General features: G+C 43.0%; 2 protein-coding genes across 2 annotated transcripts in view; one reads left to right on the top strand and one right to left on the bottom strand.

Annotated features, from left to right (window-relative positions):
* The window catches only part of DEAF1 (DEAF1 transcription factor), a 27,824-nt gene extending 27,415 nt beyond the window's left edge, over window positions 1-409 (bottom strand). Inside the window, exon 1 of the mRNA XM_085307336.1 lies at window positions 1-409. This exon is cut by the window's left edge and continues 8 nt beyond it. Coding sequence (XP_085163462.1) covers window positions 1-281 — 281 coding nt within the window. The 5' untranslated portion in view covers window positions 282-409.
* A 616-nt stretch (window positions 410-1,025) lies between these two features.
* Window positions 1,026-9,000, top strand: TMEM80 (transmembrane protein 80). The gene is made up of 5 exons (XM_085307335.1): window positions 1,026-1,093; window positions 4,016-4,032; window positions 6,114-6,207; window positions 6,319-6,411; window positions 7,716-9,000. The coding sequence occupies exons 1-5, from the start codon at window positions 1,075-1,077 to the stop codon at window positions 7,919-7,921; spliced, it is 429 nt and encodes a 142-aa protein (XP_085163461.1). The 5' UTR covers window positions 1,026-1,074; the 3' UTR covers window positions 7,922-9,000.
* Window positions 9,001-13,499: the final 4,499 nt, after the last annotated feature.

The raw sequence follows: 13,499 nt of genomic DNA, 5'->3' as shown, positions 1-13,499 counted from the left end.
GCCTCGTCGGCGCTCGGCAGGGACTCGGCTCCCATCTCGATGTGTTCGGCCTCTGTCGCCATCACGGTCACTGCCGTCACTTGCGCCGCCTCTTCCTCCTCCTCCTCGGGCTCCGCCTCCGACTCCGAGGCTTGTTGCTGCTGTTGCGGCGGCTGCTGCTGCTGCTGTTCGGATTCTTCCGCGGCCGCCGCTGCTGCCGCTGCTGCAACTGCGGCCGCCGCCGCCACTGCCGCCGCCTCCGCTAAGCCCAACTGCTTCGCCGCCGAGTCGGCGTCCTCCATGCGAGGCGGCCGGCGCCGGGGARGGAGGGGAACCGGCCCGCCCGAGCGGGCCCGAGCCCCCGCCGTTCTCCCCTGAGCGCGGCTCCAGACGGGGGGAGGAGGGCCCCGGGGGGGGGGGCACAGGAGCCCCCGAGGTCACCCGAGCGCTCTTCGCTGGGCAGCCGAACGGTGCCGAGCTCGCCCGAGCGGTTCCGAACGTTTTCCTCGCGGCGGAATCGGGCACTTCCGATCGCGCCCGAAGTCTCCCGAGTCCTCACAGGCCTCGTCCGAAGGCAATCGGTTGCTCCCGTCGCGCTTGGCCCGCGTTTCCTCCCGGCTGGCCAATCCGAGCGCGGGACGGGAGCCGAGCTCGGACGAGTCCGTAGCAGCGAGGCCCGAAGCGATACCTGACAGATCGGGTGGGAAATCCGAGTTCGCCCGAACAGGGCCGAGTCCCCGAGCGGTCCGGCCCAGAGGGTCGAAGAATTCCGAGTCCGCTCGAGTCCTTTCCGATCCCGCCCGAAGGCGGGTGAGGCGGGCGCGAGGAAAGCCGAGTTGTGCCGAGTGCTCTCCGATCGCGCCCGAATTCCCCTTCGCAATCCCGAACGGAGACGCCCGAACGGGCACTGCCCGAATCCGCCCGAAAGCGACCGAACCGGGCCGAGCGCTCCGATCGCGCCCGAAGGCAGGGGGGGCGGGGGAGGGCAGAAAGCTCCTCCCAGGCGCGCAGAGACGAACGGTCGCTGCGCACAGGCTGCCGGGATACTGGAGGTCTGGGAGGCGGTGGGGGAGGGGGAGCAAAAGCGGCGCGAATATGGCTGCTGTGAGGAGAGGTGGGTGGATGTGTTGCTGGTGTTACTGCTGTCCTTCTCGTCATTAAGGCCAGGCGGAGGGAGAGGGGTGTCRCTTCACGGCCGTGAAAAGCGGGTTCCCCGTTGTTTCCCGGCCGTCTCTGGAGCCAGTTCTCCGCAGTGGCGCCATGATGACAGCTCGCCGGCCGCAGTAGTTGCGGCTGGCGGCCGTTTTCGGGACAGAGAGGGCGATACGGGCAGCAACCGACGTTCGTGCCGGGAGTTAGCACCTCAGGCACTCCAGTGCGGAGACAGCTCGGCAGTGAGTCCAGCGCCATAGCTATATCGCGACAGGCTCGGTACACTGCTCTCTGCCTGGCTGCCGGCCCGTCCTCGCCCGAGGTGAGGATCTGCGCTGAGTTAAATCCTGCCACCTTCAGGCTCTGAGTCACGTAAATAGGGCATAACGCCATTCTAGGGGCGCGTAACTCGTTCAGACGGGGGCATCTTTTTCATAGGAAGGGATGAAAATCTTTTTCCAGAAGCCAAGGTGATGCCTTCAGAATTTCAAATCTTGGTTACAAATTACGAAGCACTGGAATTCAAAGGAAAGAAAACAGCTGTTCCAACTTATTAATGTAGTCAAAATGATTAATCTCACTTTCAGAAGTATGTGAAAGGTTTATTAAAAAAAAAAAAAGTAAATTTAACCTTAGGCAAGCATAGCTCATTTGGAAAATTTCAGCTTGAGCGTTTAGCATTTGCTAAAGTCATGAGCAGCTAAAACAAGTTTGTGTAGTGAGGGCCTGGACAATATTAACTAAATTTTATGTTGACTAAATATATATATAATTATATATATAAATTAATATATATAACTAAATACAATAGATAGTATTAACTAAAGCTGTCACTGCCAGTATGCTTTTAGCATAGTTTTGGCATAAAAATAATTAAAACAGAGTTTTGTAGAAGATGGGCCAAATTCTCACAAGTAGATGTGCACAATCACTGACAATCACTTTTTAGATCAAAAGTGGCCAGGGTAACTCACTTTCTAATTAAAAATTCCCCAAGAAGCAATGCAGACTTCATTAATCATAGCAGTGAGCTGATCTCAGAGTTGAGATTAACAGCCTGCTGTTATACCTGAAATTATGTGTTCAGCTGACAATAATTACTATTTAATTGCATTATTCTTTTTTAGAGATGTTTTGTGAGGATTAAATGTTTAACCCATGTGAAATGTCTTCTGGCTCTCAGGAGGGAGGCATGTTCTAAGTAACGCTGGGTATTGAACATGTCTATAGAACAGATGCAGAAACATGATTAGTTCCCTCTTGTGGATAATGATAAAAATTCATTTTAAAGCTAGAACTGAGCAACTGCCATTGGGGAATTCATTAGGGGCTGCCTGTACAGGAAAACTGTACTTCTCTAATTATACCATTGCCAGCATAGCTGCTCAGCGTGGATGAGGTTACACCAGTATAATTTAGCATTTGGTTATATATATTCTTTAGAAAAAGTTCCATATTCAGGCACTTTTTTTTTTCAAAACAGCAACATGTCTGCGTAAGTGGTTGTTGCATTTCAAATTAACATCCTACTTTACAGTTTAAAATAACTTTAAAATGGAGACATTTRCTTATTCCTGTGAAAGAAAGGAAATATATCCTCTTAATACAAGGCGTTACTTTCACATTAGTGTTTATACTGGAGTATAATTATAAACACATCTTTAACCATTAGTTACTCTAGAACAAGATGTATAATGAAACCTTTAATTCCAATTCTGCAAAAAGAAATAAAACATTCAACAAAACCCATTTTGATTAAGTGGGTTTAAGTCTGTTAGGAGCCTATATTCCCATTACAGAAAATGAAAAGGAGAATGAAGCACATCTAGAAGGCATTTCAGACCATAGGCAGTATGAATCACCTTCTAAAATTGCTTGCCTGTTTCCACTGTGTTCCCAAATTGGATACCTTAATTAGATGCCTAAAGTTAGTGAAGATTAATTTGGGCCCAACTGCATAAAACTATTAGATGATGAGGACATGAACCACTAGAAACCCCGAGATGAATGTGGGGTAACTGTGTCCCGCTGATTTGATGATAATTGAATATCTTTAAGATGGACAAAAGGGCCTCAGTTTTACTGTGTGTTAAATAAGATTCATAACTTTTCAGTTCTTTGTGCCTCTCGAAGAGACTATTGAGAATATTAAGACCAACTTAAGAAGAAGAACTGGTTGCTTACTGGTCACATTGTACTTAAAATGAAGTATTAGGTCAATACTGTCATGTTTCAAGGGAATTTTATTCATATTTTTGCAAAAGAAAATTAAAGTTAGTAAAGTGTATTGCTTAACTTACAGAAAATACTTTGCTTTGGATGATCAAGGTTATCRTGCTTTGAGGTCCTTTGGGTAATCAGAGCGTATTAAAATTTTTGTGTACAATGACTTTGCTTTTGAAGGAAACCTGTTCGGAAGGATACTATTTTAGAGGAACTAGGGAGCTCTGTGTTCTACATCACAATTTAAAATCAAATGGTATGTTCTGATTCCCTTGCATGTTTCCKTTGTTCCTACTTAGTTCAGAGGAGATGAAGTGTCATTTGGCTATTCATAACAAATAATACTAAAATAATGTATGAATGAGTTAGGCATCTGTGTAATTCTTTATGTTTTGAAACAGATGCACACCTCAGTGAAAATGACTTTTCACAATAGAGATTGCCCAAAATTTAGAATTCATGTATTTGAAAAAGTTATTTTTGGAACATGGAYTGTGAGATCTGAGAATATAATAAGCCTTCCAGTGAGCTGAGAGAAAAACATTCCTGGAAGCATTTGTAACCTCTCTAGTAACGTCAATAGTTTGAACATTTTTGCAGTGCTTTTGGTTAATGTTTAGACTAATTTTCTGCTCTTTATTTTTTCCTTCTCAACGGACAGGAAGAACTTCATCAGTTGTATCCTTTTTGTACCTTTCATCCCTCATATGTAGGAATCTTCAGAAAAAATGGCTAAAATGGATTAGTTTTTTTCCTAAAAACCTTTTTTCTGCATATTGCTATTTGAGTGTTRGTTTGTGAGTTTTCAATTATCAGCACTATCTGTATGAAGTAAAAATATTTCTTCTAAGAGAAAGTGTTTKTGCAGTGTTAGCTGGGAGTTTTGCTCAGATTTTGCACTGACTTGGCTTCCATTTATGCAAAAAGAYTATTAAACCAACCTGCAGCCTTGACAGAGGGCTGGCAGACATATTTTATGATGAGATAAGTCTCATTTCCTTAGGAAAAAAGGCTAAAAGTTGTTTTTGTGAACTGATCTGAACAAGAAAGCATGCAGCATACCCCACAGATAGCTGATGTTACAGAGCCAACAAGAGGTAGTATAAGCAGCCTTTAATGGTACTTCCTCATCTCTAATGTTAATTCATCCTGTCTTTACTCTTGCCAACATCTGAGTAACCTCCTAAGAAAAGACACCTTTGTCTTCAAAGGTTGTCATATTTAGAACCTATCTAGTAATTTTTTGCTCTACCTTCCTTCAGCTGGAAAAACACAAAAACCTAGTTCTGTTTTAATAAAATGAGCTTTTCTKGGAACTGGATTACATCTACTGCATGTGGGTGGATGCTCTCATCAAAAACTGGATGGGCAGTTCCTGTAAATGAAACCTGTGATTAAGTATCTGCTTAGAGATATTCAGAATATTAGGACTGAGGGGGAGAGGGGAGGATAAAGATTAGTTYGATTATAGAAAGGCAGAAATTTGGAAATAATGATATCTGCACTGATAACTTCCTTATATAAATTACTTCGTGTTATTTAAGACAAAGGATTGTTTGGTATAATTTGGTTATTAAAAATATATAGGAATTGCCAACCTTCCTGGACTCCGAGCCATATTCTGACTTCTTCATGCAGTGGTGAGCCCCAAAATATATTGCTTGTATCTCTCATATGCCATTAATAACATGCTGCTGAGGCTGAAGAGAAAATGTGTCCTTCTGTAGCTATGTTTCTCTTTTATAGGAGCTGTATATATGAGTGAACATGAGTGGGCTCTTTTGGGCTTCTGTGTGTTAGGTATCTCATATAAACTAGTCATTTCAACTCCTTTTGTAGTCAACAGGATGCTGCCTTTTAACCCTAGACAGCARTTTATCTCATCCTAATCAGGAGCTGCTTGACTTTGAAGGTGCTCATCRTAGTGACTCTAGGGGGAGCCCGGACAACTAATTTAGACCAGATGCATGTTTAAGATGACTATAATCTTAAGATGGCTACAGGTGAGATGAACTCTCTGAGACTGTGAGTAAATTCTCCCTTTATGTACAACAATGTCTGCAGTATTCCATGACCTTCCAGAGGTATTGTGAGGATGACTATATTAAAGATTGTGAAGCTCTCAAATACCTTGGCAGAGGATCCTRTGTAGTAAGTATGCAGTATAGTCAGGTGATTAATAATTAAAGCTAAATATTCTATTGTGACCAGTGAACTAAGGAAGTCTGTTTCTTATGAATTCACTTGCCCATACTGAGTTCCTACAGCATTTCTCATATATAACAAAGATTGAGTCTTTCAACTTCCAGTCTTTCCATCGTGTGCACAGTAATAGGGTCTGTCTCTTTCACATAGACAYGTATTTTCATGAAACTTAGAGGGATTTGATATAGTGGAGTCTGCCAGCCCTCTGTCAACTTGGTTAAAGCTGATTAACAGGTACAGAAGTTGTTTGGGGAAATGTATGCATGCATGTGCAACTCATTTCCTTAGGGGCAATGGCTAGCAAAAAGCCCACTACRCACCACAGAAAATTCTTTAAAACACAACTAAAATGAAACCTGAAGCAGCAGTCTTGTCCTACTTCTTAGTATTTGCAATCCCAAATTACTTTCTGAACCATACACAATAGGCAGTCAAATGTGATCCATTTAGTATAATAAGGCACAGCAGTATATTTTGAGGTTATTAGGAAATGGCTTTTTCATGAAATGGATCCTWCCTCATTAGTATTAGAAATCCTTAACAATAGTTACCAGCTTTCATCTCTTCCTTTACAGGTTCTATTTTATGTAAATGGAATTTATTATATCTTTTACTTCTTGGCAACTCTTGCAATGATTGTTTATAAAAGTAAGTTGCATGTGTTCTAATGCAGAAGTAGGCTGGATGCTTATAATATTTGTGTTTTATCAGTATGCCTACTATATTCTTGTGGCTTATTTACCCTATGTTATTCTGCAGGTCAAGTTTTCAGTTATCCAGATAATTTTTTGGCTCCTGATCTTGCATTGCTTTTCATTATGGCCATTCTTGAAGCACTCCGGTTATACTTGGGTATGTCATGTTATGAAAGTGCCCTTTAAGTGAAACATTAAAACCTTTAAATGTTAATTGTTCTAAAATTGGGTTTGTGTTAAAATATGCCAGTTTAGCAGACTAACAGATTTTTTGAGATTTTTGTTCATTTACATCATTAAACATTGAGAAACAGAATTTACTCTTGTATGATCTATAATACCATAAAAACCAGTAGTTTGGGTGTTAGAAAGCAATATAACTGTGACTTCTGGAATACTGTTACACTGTTTACAAGTGATTGTGACTTGTGAAAATGAATGTGTTGAAACACAGCGATCTCCATTCATTCAGGTTGTACAGCATCTTTAATCTGCTGTAGCAGTGTAAAAAAGTAGCCAAATGGCTGGAACTTTGTGGAACAGGTACTACTAAGGATTTTTCTGGGCAGCTTAAAGCTACTGCTGTGACTACGGCTTTCCCTCTTACTCCTAAAGATAGACACCAATGCCACCATCTTCATTTCACTAAGCCAGAACAGTGTGTAAAGGGACTGTACAGAATCCTTGGATAGACACTTGTCCAGGGCTTGCCAAGACTTCTTAAAGTCCATTTTCTTAAAAAACAAGGTTACTATTAAAATCTGTGCCAGATATCCTAAGACATTTGTACAAGGCCGGTCTCTGTTGAATTGAGCTGAGTTGCTGCAGGGACAAATTTAGCCTACTACTATGCATATGTTTGCTTGGAGCCTGGTGGATGAATAAAGAAGTGAGTTTCAAGTCTATGTAGTAAATGTAGTCTAATCTAGTTAAATAGCAAAATCTGTTACGAGACTGGGTTGGAAATAAGGTGGAGGTATGAAATGAAGTTCTGAAATCAATTTAAATTAGGAATAAGTTACCAGGGAATATGGGAGATTCTAAGTTACATAAGATTTTAGAATCAGCATTGGGTGTCCTTAAATGTGTGCTGTAGTCACCAAGTTGTCAAGCTAGGTGCAGAAGGTTTGGGAGAAAGTTTGATGGTTGACTAAGATAGTCAGATCATAGGATCTGGCTCTGGCATCTGGCTTCAAAACTGATTGTGGGGAAAGAAAGGTAGATGTGTCTTTGAGTATCAACAGCTCTTTTATTTAGATTAACTTCACAATCAGCAAGAAATTGATAGTCAAATGATCTTTCCATTTGTTCTTAAATTTACTGACAATCGCCTTGATTCAAGCCAGTGTTTCAGTGTGCTCTCAAATGTAGGAATATACTTGAGCCTTTTTTGAACAGGTTTACTCTGTAGACTTGTCACAACAAATCAGAGACTCATATTAGCTTTTTGTTTCCTCCAAGGTTCAAAGGGTAACCTGACAGAAGAAGAGGGACCATTAGGGCTCAGTCTTGTGATCACAGTCGGAAGTGTCATTCTGTCTGTCTATTTCCTGGTGTGGCAGACTTACGTACTAAAAGCAGATGTCATTATAAGTGCCATTCTTCTCGTTACATATGGGCTTGAGTCAGTGCTACAGATCATAGCCATTGCCGCTTTTGTCAGCTAAACCTCAGCTCTGTCTGGCATAACACATTTTCCCAGCACATTTCTTCTATAAATGGGTTTTTATACTTAGGGTATTTGGGTTGTTTGTATATCAAAATCACATAGAACTTTTCACCAGTTTAAATTACAAACGTTTTTTTGGCAGAGATCTCCCTGAATTGATAAGTGAAATATCCCATATAGTTGCTCTGTAACACTGTCTCATTAATTAGCTTATTTATGGGCAAAGGCAAAAGATGATTCAGCAAAAAAGCTGTGAGAATCATTCAGCTTAATGCTGTGGTATTCGTTAGTAATCTATATTAAATATTCATTCCTAACACAGACCAAATAGCAGCTAGTGTGTCATCTACCTATATGCCTTTGATATTACATTAGTTTTGATGGCATTTCAGTAACATACAACTAAAGCAACGTGTAAGTGAATCAGGCTAATACAGTACGAACTCATTTCTGCCTTACACTSTTGTGTCTGAGGCCACAGTTTTGTTCTATACCTCTTCTGCTCTCATTTGTGCTTCAGACCCCAGTGGTAATTTCCCTGACTTTAGTAGGGCAGTACCTGATTTATCCCAGTGGGAGACAGTTGAACTGACTTTCGTGCATGCACTGAGAGCTGAGCTGGTGTTTGGGCAGCCGGTTCTTACGGACACAGAGGCCAAGGGCAGTAGTGTATGTTTGTTTGAAAGAGGATGGCCTTAAGATGAGCATAAACATTCGCATGATTTTCTATGCTTTTTAAAAGTCAAAACGAATGTTGTCAAACATTTCTATTCAGTATTAAATGTATCAGTTTCCATGATTCTGCAGAAATTACTACATTCAAGCCTTTTCTGTTAAATGAATTGTGTGCAAGTAGAGATTTTTCACTGTATCAAAAACGCGTACATAATAATGTAAAGCTTGAGGAGTTTGTGGGATTTTTGTACAAGCAGACAGTTTTATGTTCAGAATTCCTTGGTTTTGTGTTTATTTATTCAAATAAATAATGTATTAGACCTAGGCACTGTTTGAAGTGCAGAGTGTCTTGTTCAGATCCTAGGGTGCAGTTAAGCTACTTAGGAAAAGTTAGGTGAGACTGTTTGTATGCAAAAGACTCTTCGGATCCTGCTGCTGCTCTACATAGGCCATTCCCCTGCACTGGGAAAGAGCATTTGAGTTCTGTGCTGATTTATACTACCCAGGGCTGAAAAAGCAGTGGTATAAGTCCAGCATTGTCTCAACCACACTGCTTTTTTCCTTCTAGTGATGGCAGAATGGAACAAAAGGTATAAAAGTTCCTGTGGAAGCACCAGATTCATACCTCAGTCACACTCCGGGGAGTTCCTTCTAAGGCCAGGTAGCACCAGCTTCTGTCCATGTTAYGCCTCCCAGTAGTCAGAATCAAAACATGCACTTTGGCATGAATCTCCTTGGGTCAGATCCTCATCCCATTCAAATCAGCAGCACATACCTTTTCTTGATTGAGGTTGGGGCAAGATTGCACCCRTGAAGACAATGTGAAAGCAGCAGAACTGAGTGCTAAGGAGCAGCAAAGAGGTTGACTGACCAAATGTTTCTGTGCTTAATCTACACAAATACCCACCCATTTGTTTTTCCAAATTTGCTTTGCATAATGGAATGTGCTCATCACACATTTGTTATAAAGAGTGATAAACATACCAAGCRAAACCCTTTTCTGTATGCATACAAATAAAAGGACACTTATTTCCTGGTATTATAATTATACCTGCCTTGTGCAAAGGTCTAGAAATAGAAAATCTGACAGGATTTAAAGGAAAAATTTCTAAGTGGAAAAAAAATCACCTGGATGCAGGTGCCATGGCAGGTGAGAGTCACACTTGTTAACTTTTGTGTTTTATCTTCCTTTCTTCTTGTAGTGTTCAAGGACCACTACAAAAGAATATAAGAATACAGCCTGAGGTAGCAAGGACCTGGAGTATAGATTCAGAGCATACTAGTACAGACAGCGACGAGCACAGGGACTGCTCCTGCCCACAGTTGTTTAACTGACTTTCCACYGTAGGTCATCAGCCCTTCAGCTGTGGCCCTACGACTGTTAATGACAGGGAGCTGTAAAACCAGATAAGTAGCCTGATYTGTGCAGAAAGTAACCCTCCAAAATGGTTGTTTCAGTGAAGGTGTTGATTAGRTGGTGGCTGCCATCTGTGGCACAGAATCAGGTTATGTTTCTCTTTATCCTCACAGCATGGTATGATCAGACACTGCTTGGGACAGTTTGGTGGAGTGAAGAGCACTTACCATACAAGTAAAAACAATAAGAATGTTTTACTACTAATAATACAGATAAAAAACATGAATTAGCAATATACRTATGATAACAATAATTTTTTTATCTCATTCCAGAGCACCACCTAGTATCTTAMAGACCCCTATGGTCACAGACTCCAGGATGACCGTTAGTGCTTACTGGGRATCAGGTGACCCCCCACACACACACACCTGGATTTATACCCCCAAAAGGGCAGGACAGTTGCATTTCATTTTTCCAGTTCAAAATAAGATTTTCCATAAACTTTTTTCTGATTGCATAATCAGATACTCAGATATTTCYACTGTTGTCAGTTCTTCACTATCTGATGAATGTAGGAAGATGTCTGTAATTTTCAGGCAATTCCTTCTCCGATATTCCCAGAGTTTGAATGGGAATTGTCACTTAYGCTGGTGACTGATTTAATGACAGATTTGCTCCATGCTGAGCTGATAAAAAACCCAAAGTGGATTGGGTCCTGACCACAATGTGTTTTTTCCAATCTGTTCTCACTGTTTGGAGAAGCCAGGGCATGGCATAGTAAAGCAATTCATGACATTTGCTAGACATAAGATTGTTGGAGCTTTTAATTATGAGGCCCAGCCCTTTTGAAACAGGATAAGCAAGTTGGATGAAAATGGCATTAAAAATTTAGAGGAACACATATTTTAAGGAGTTCAGTTTGGGTGTTGTTTACTCTGCAAGGAAGAAACCTTTGTTCTCAAGTCATCATAGGGGTGTCTGCCACCAATCTGTTTTAAAAGGCTGATCTCAAGAAGCAAGTTAGCCTTCTGGGATTTCAAACTTAGATGTATTTTTAGAGACAGGACTTCATTGGTCTGTGGTCTTTTTTTTTTGTATTCCTAAGCAGGCAGAAACAACGTACAGACCAAACTGCAACTGAAATGCTACATTCCTCAAGTGCCCACCAGCTGCTTTAGTCACAAGGTGACCAGCTTTGGGCTGTGGGAGAGGGAGTAAGGCTTGGAATAGGGGTGACATGCTACATGTGGCAACCAAGCAAACGAGGCTGGTGTACAGAAATTGCCGCTGTGGAGTAGGATAATTCCCTGTCTAGCTTAGTGACCCATTTTGACCAGCATCAGCTATTGCAGGAAAGACGCAATAAACTAAGTTGTGGTTTTCTTCCTTGCCTGGGGAAGAATTTCTCTCCTCTGCTTAGCAGTTCAGAGATTCCCTAGAGGATATAGTACTTCACAGCAGCCCATTGTGTCTATCTTCGTAATGAACATGGGGCCAAACCTGCCAGATAGCAAGCAACTTAGTGCCTTAAACATTAGGTATCTTCTCCTCACAATCCTTCCAACTACCTGCTTGCATCCTGGGARAGTCAGCTCAGCCCAGCAGTCCCACTAAAACACCCAGGTGGTGAATGACACGTTTTAGTGGGTAAGGATCTCTCGCACAAAACTTTTCAACTCCTAACGCCTGCAACAGGTTATGTTTCCCACCACATTTCCCTCAATGAGAAAGGCCCTCCTTTCTGTTGAACTGATATTCCTTCCCCTCTGTATGTTGTGGTTGCTACTCTCTAAATGCGTTTTCTCCTAGAAATGGCTGTATTTCCATGGTGCACACTGTACCGAGCTTATGGAGCACCTCCTCAATCTCACTGACATTGCGGCAAGGAAAGTGATGGGGTCCTGGGTAGGTGCACAATATCAAGTACCTGCTCACTCCTGTGGCAGAACAGGACATTTTTCCATCAAARCTGAGCTGCTAAAATTATAACTGTCCTTTGGGAAACTGGCTCTGCCTCTCCTCATCCAGCTCACCGTGCAGCATTCCTCCCAAGATAACTCATCAGGGGCGTTTCCTTCACACAGCTTTCTGAACACAGGCCAAGGAGAAAGCTGAGCACTAGCCCCCATATTGTGGCATGTACTGAGAAAARCCACCATGACAGGTAAATCTACAAGCACAGAGGTATGGAACCCACGTTTCCTCCAGACTCATGTTCTGTGGTGGAAGCATTTTTTTTATTTATTTTTCTGGTGTGTAATGGGGTKGCAGTCATACTGCAGCTATTTCTTCCCCCAGGCAAGGAACTGGGGGTGTCTTCTCTATCACCAGCCCTCTCTCGAGATAACTGGATCACCTCCAAGGTCCAAGGAACCAAGGAAGACCTTGCTGTCAGACTTGGCTCCAACTGACACGGCTTCAAAGCATATTGTAGRGCTGATGGGGAGACCTGCTATACACACACACTTTGACAAAATGATCTCATAAGCTGTTTTTTAAAGAGGACAGGCTGCCTAGATGGATCTCACAGTACTAGTACCATTCTTGTAAGACTTGTGTGTTTAGCTGATGTGTCCCCACTAAATGATCAGTACCTGAACTGATTCCATCATTTTAAAGAAAAATGCTTTAAGACWAAAATCTTTAGACAAATGAAACTAGATGTTCTTTTAAAGTGATAGATGGCCCATGTAAGAGACTTTCAGGGTTCAGTTCCCTTCTAAGCCCCATGATACATGGTCATCAGGGCTGAACTGGCAGCATGGCAGATCCCAAAGCACAGTTCAAATGTCTTCTCCATATTCTACCAGCAGAAACTCAGGAGTGGCCTAGGACCACACAGGCAATTTCCAGATCAGGCAGGCAGCACCATCTGCCRTATGGTCACTATTTCCTCTGGCTTTTGGGCAGCAGGAAAGGAGCAACCATGGACTATGTGAAGAGCCTTAGGTGTTTCTAAAGGCTTTAAAGGAGGTGGACCTATTTGCCCCTCCTTCACCCTCACRGTGCCTTTCCCTACTGCCAATGTCCAGGAAGAGACAGCAGGCAAGAGCGAAGTGGGAGGAAAAACAACCTGCGAGCCAGCATGGCGCTGCAGAGAGGGGCACTGGGCTGCACAAAAGGTGCCTTGTTCCCCCAGGAGGCAGTTGGGGCCCTGTGTCACCTCCCTCGGCAGTGATGGAAAACCCAGCTCAGCGCACTCCTTAGGAACCCCCCTCCCCCCCCCGCCTCGCCACTGCCTTCAGCCTCCCCCTCAGGTACAAAATGTTCTCCGGCCAGAAACCAGAGCAGCGCACGTCCCAGCGCTGCCCCAAACCCTCCCTCGGCTCGGCTTTGGCTTCCCTCGCCTGGGAGGCAGCCAAGGCCCCAGTTCCTCAGCGCCTTGCGAGGATGCGGCTGCCCGCSGGGGCCCCGGGCTCCTAGTTACACAGTAACCTGTTGCTCCGGGTCCCAGCTCCACCTCTCACTGTCTCCATTTCCCTCCCCTCCTCTGCTCCACTCTCCTCTGCCAAGAAACCTCTGTCACCTGCTCTCAGACAGCTGG

The sequence above is a fragment of the Rhea americana genome, unplaced genomic scaffold (genome assembly GCF_003343005.1).
Source record: "Rhea americana isolate MKP2758 unplaced genomic scaffold, rheAme1 scaffold_257, whole genome shotgun sequence".
Taxonomy (NCBI): Eukaryota; Metazoa; Chordata; class Aves; order Rheiformes; family Rheidae; genus Rhea; species Rhea americana.
This window is presented reverse-complemented; position numbering and strand designations above follow the sequence as displayed.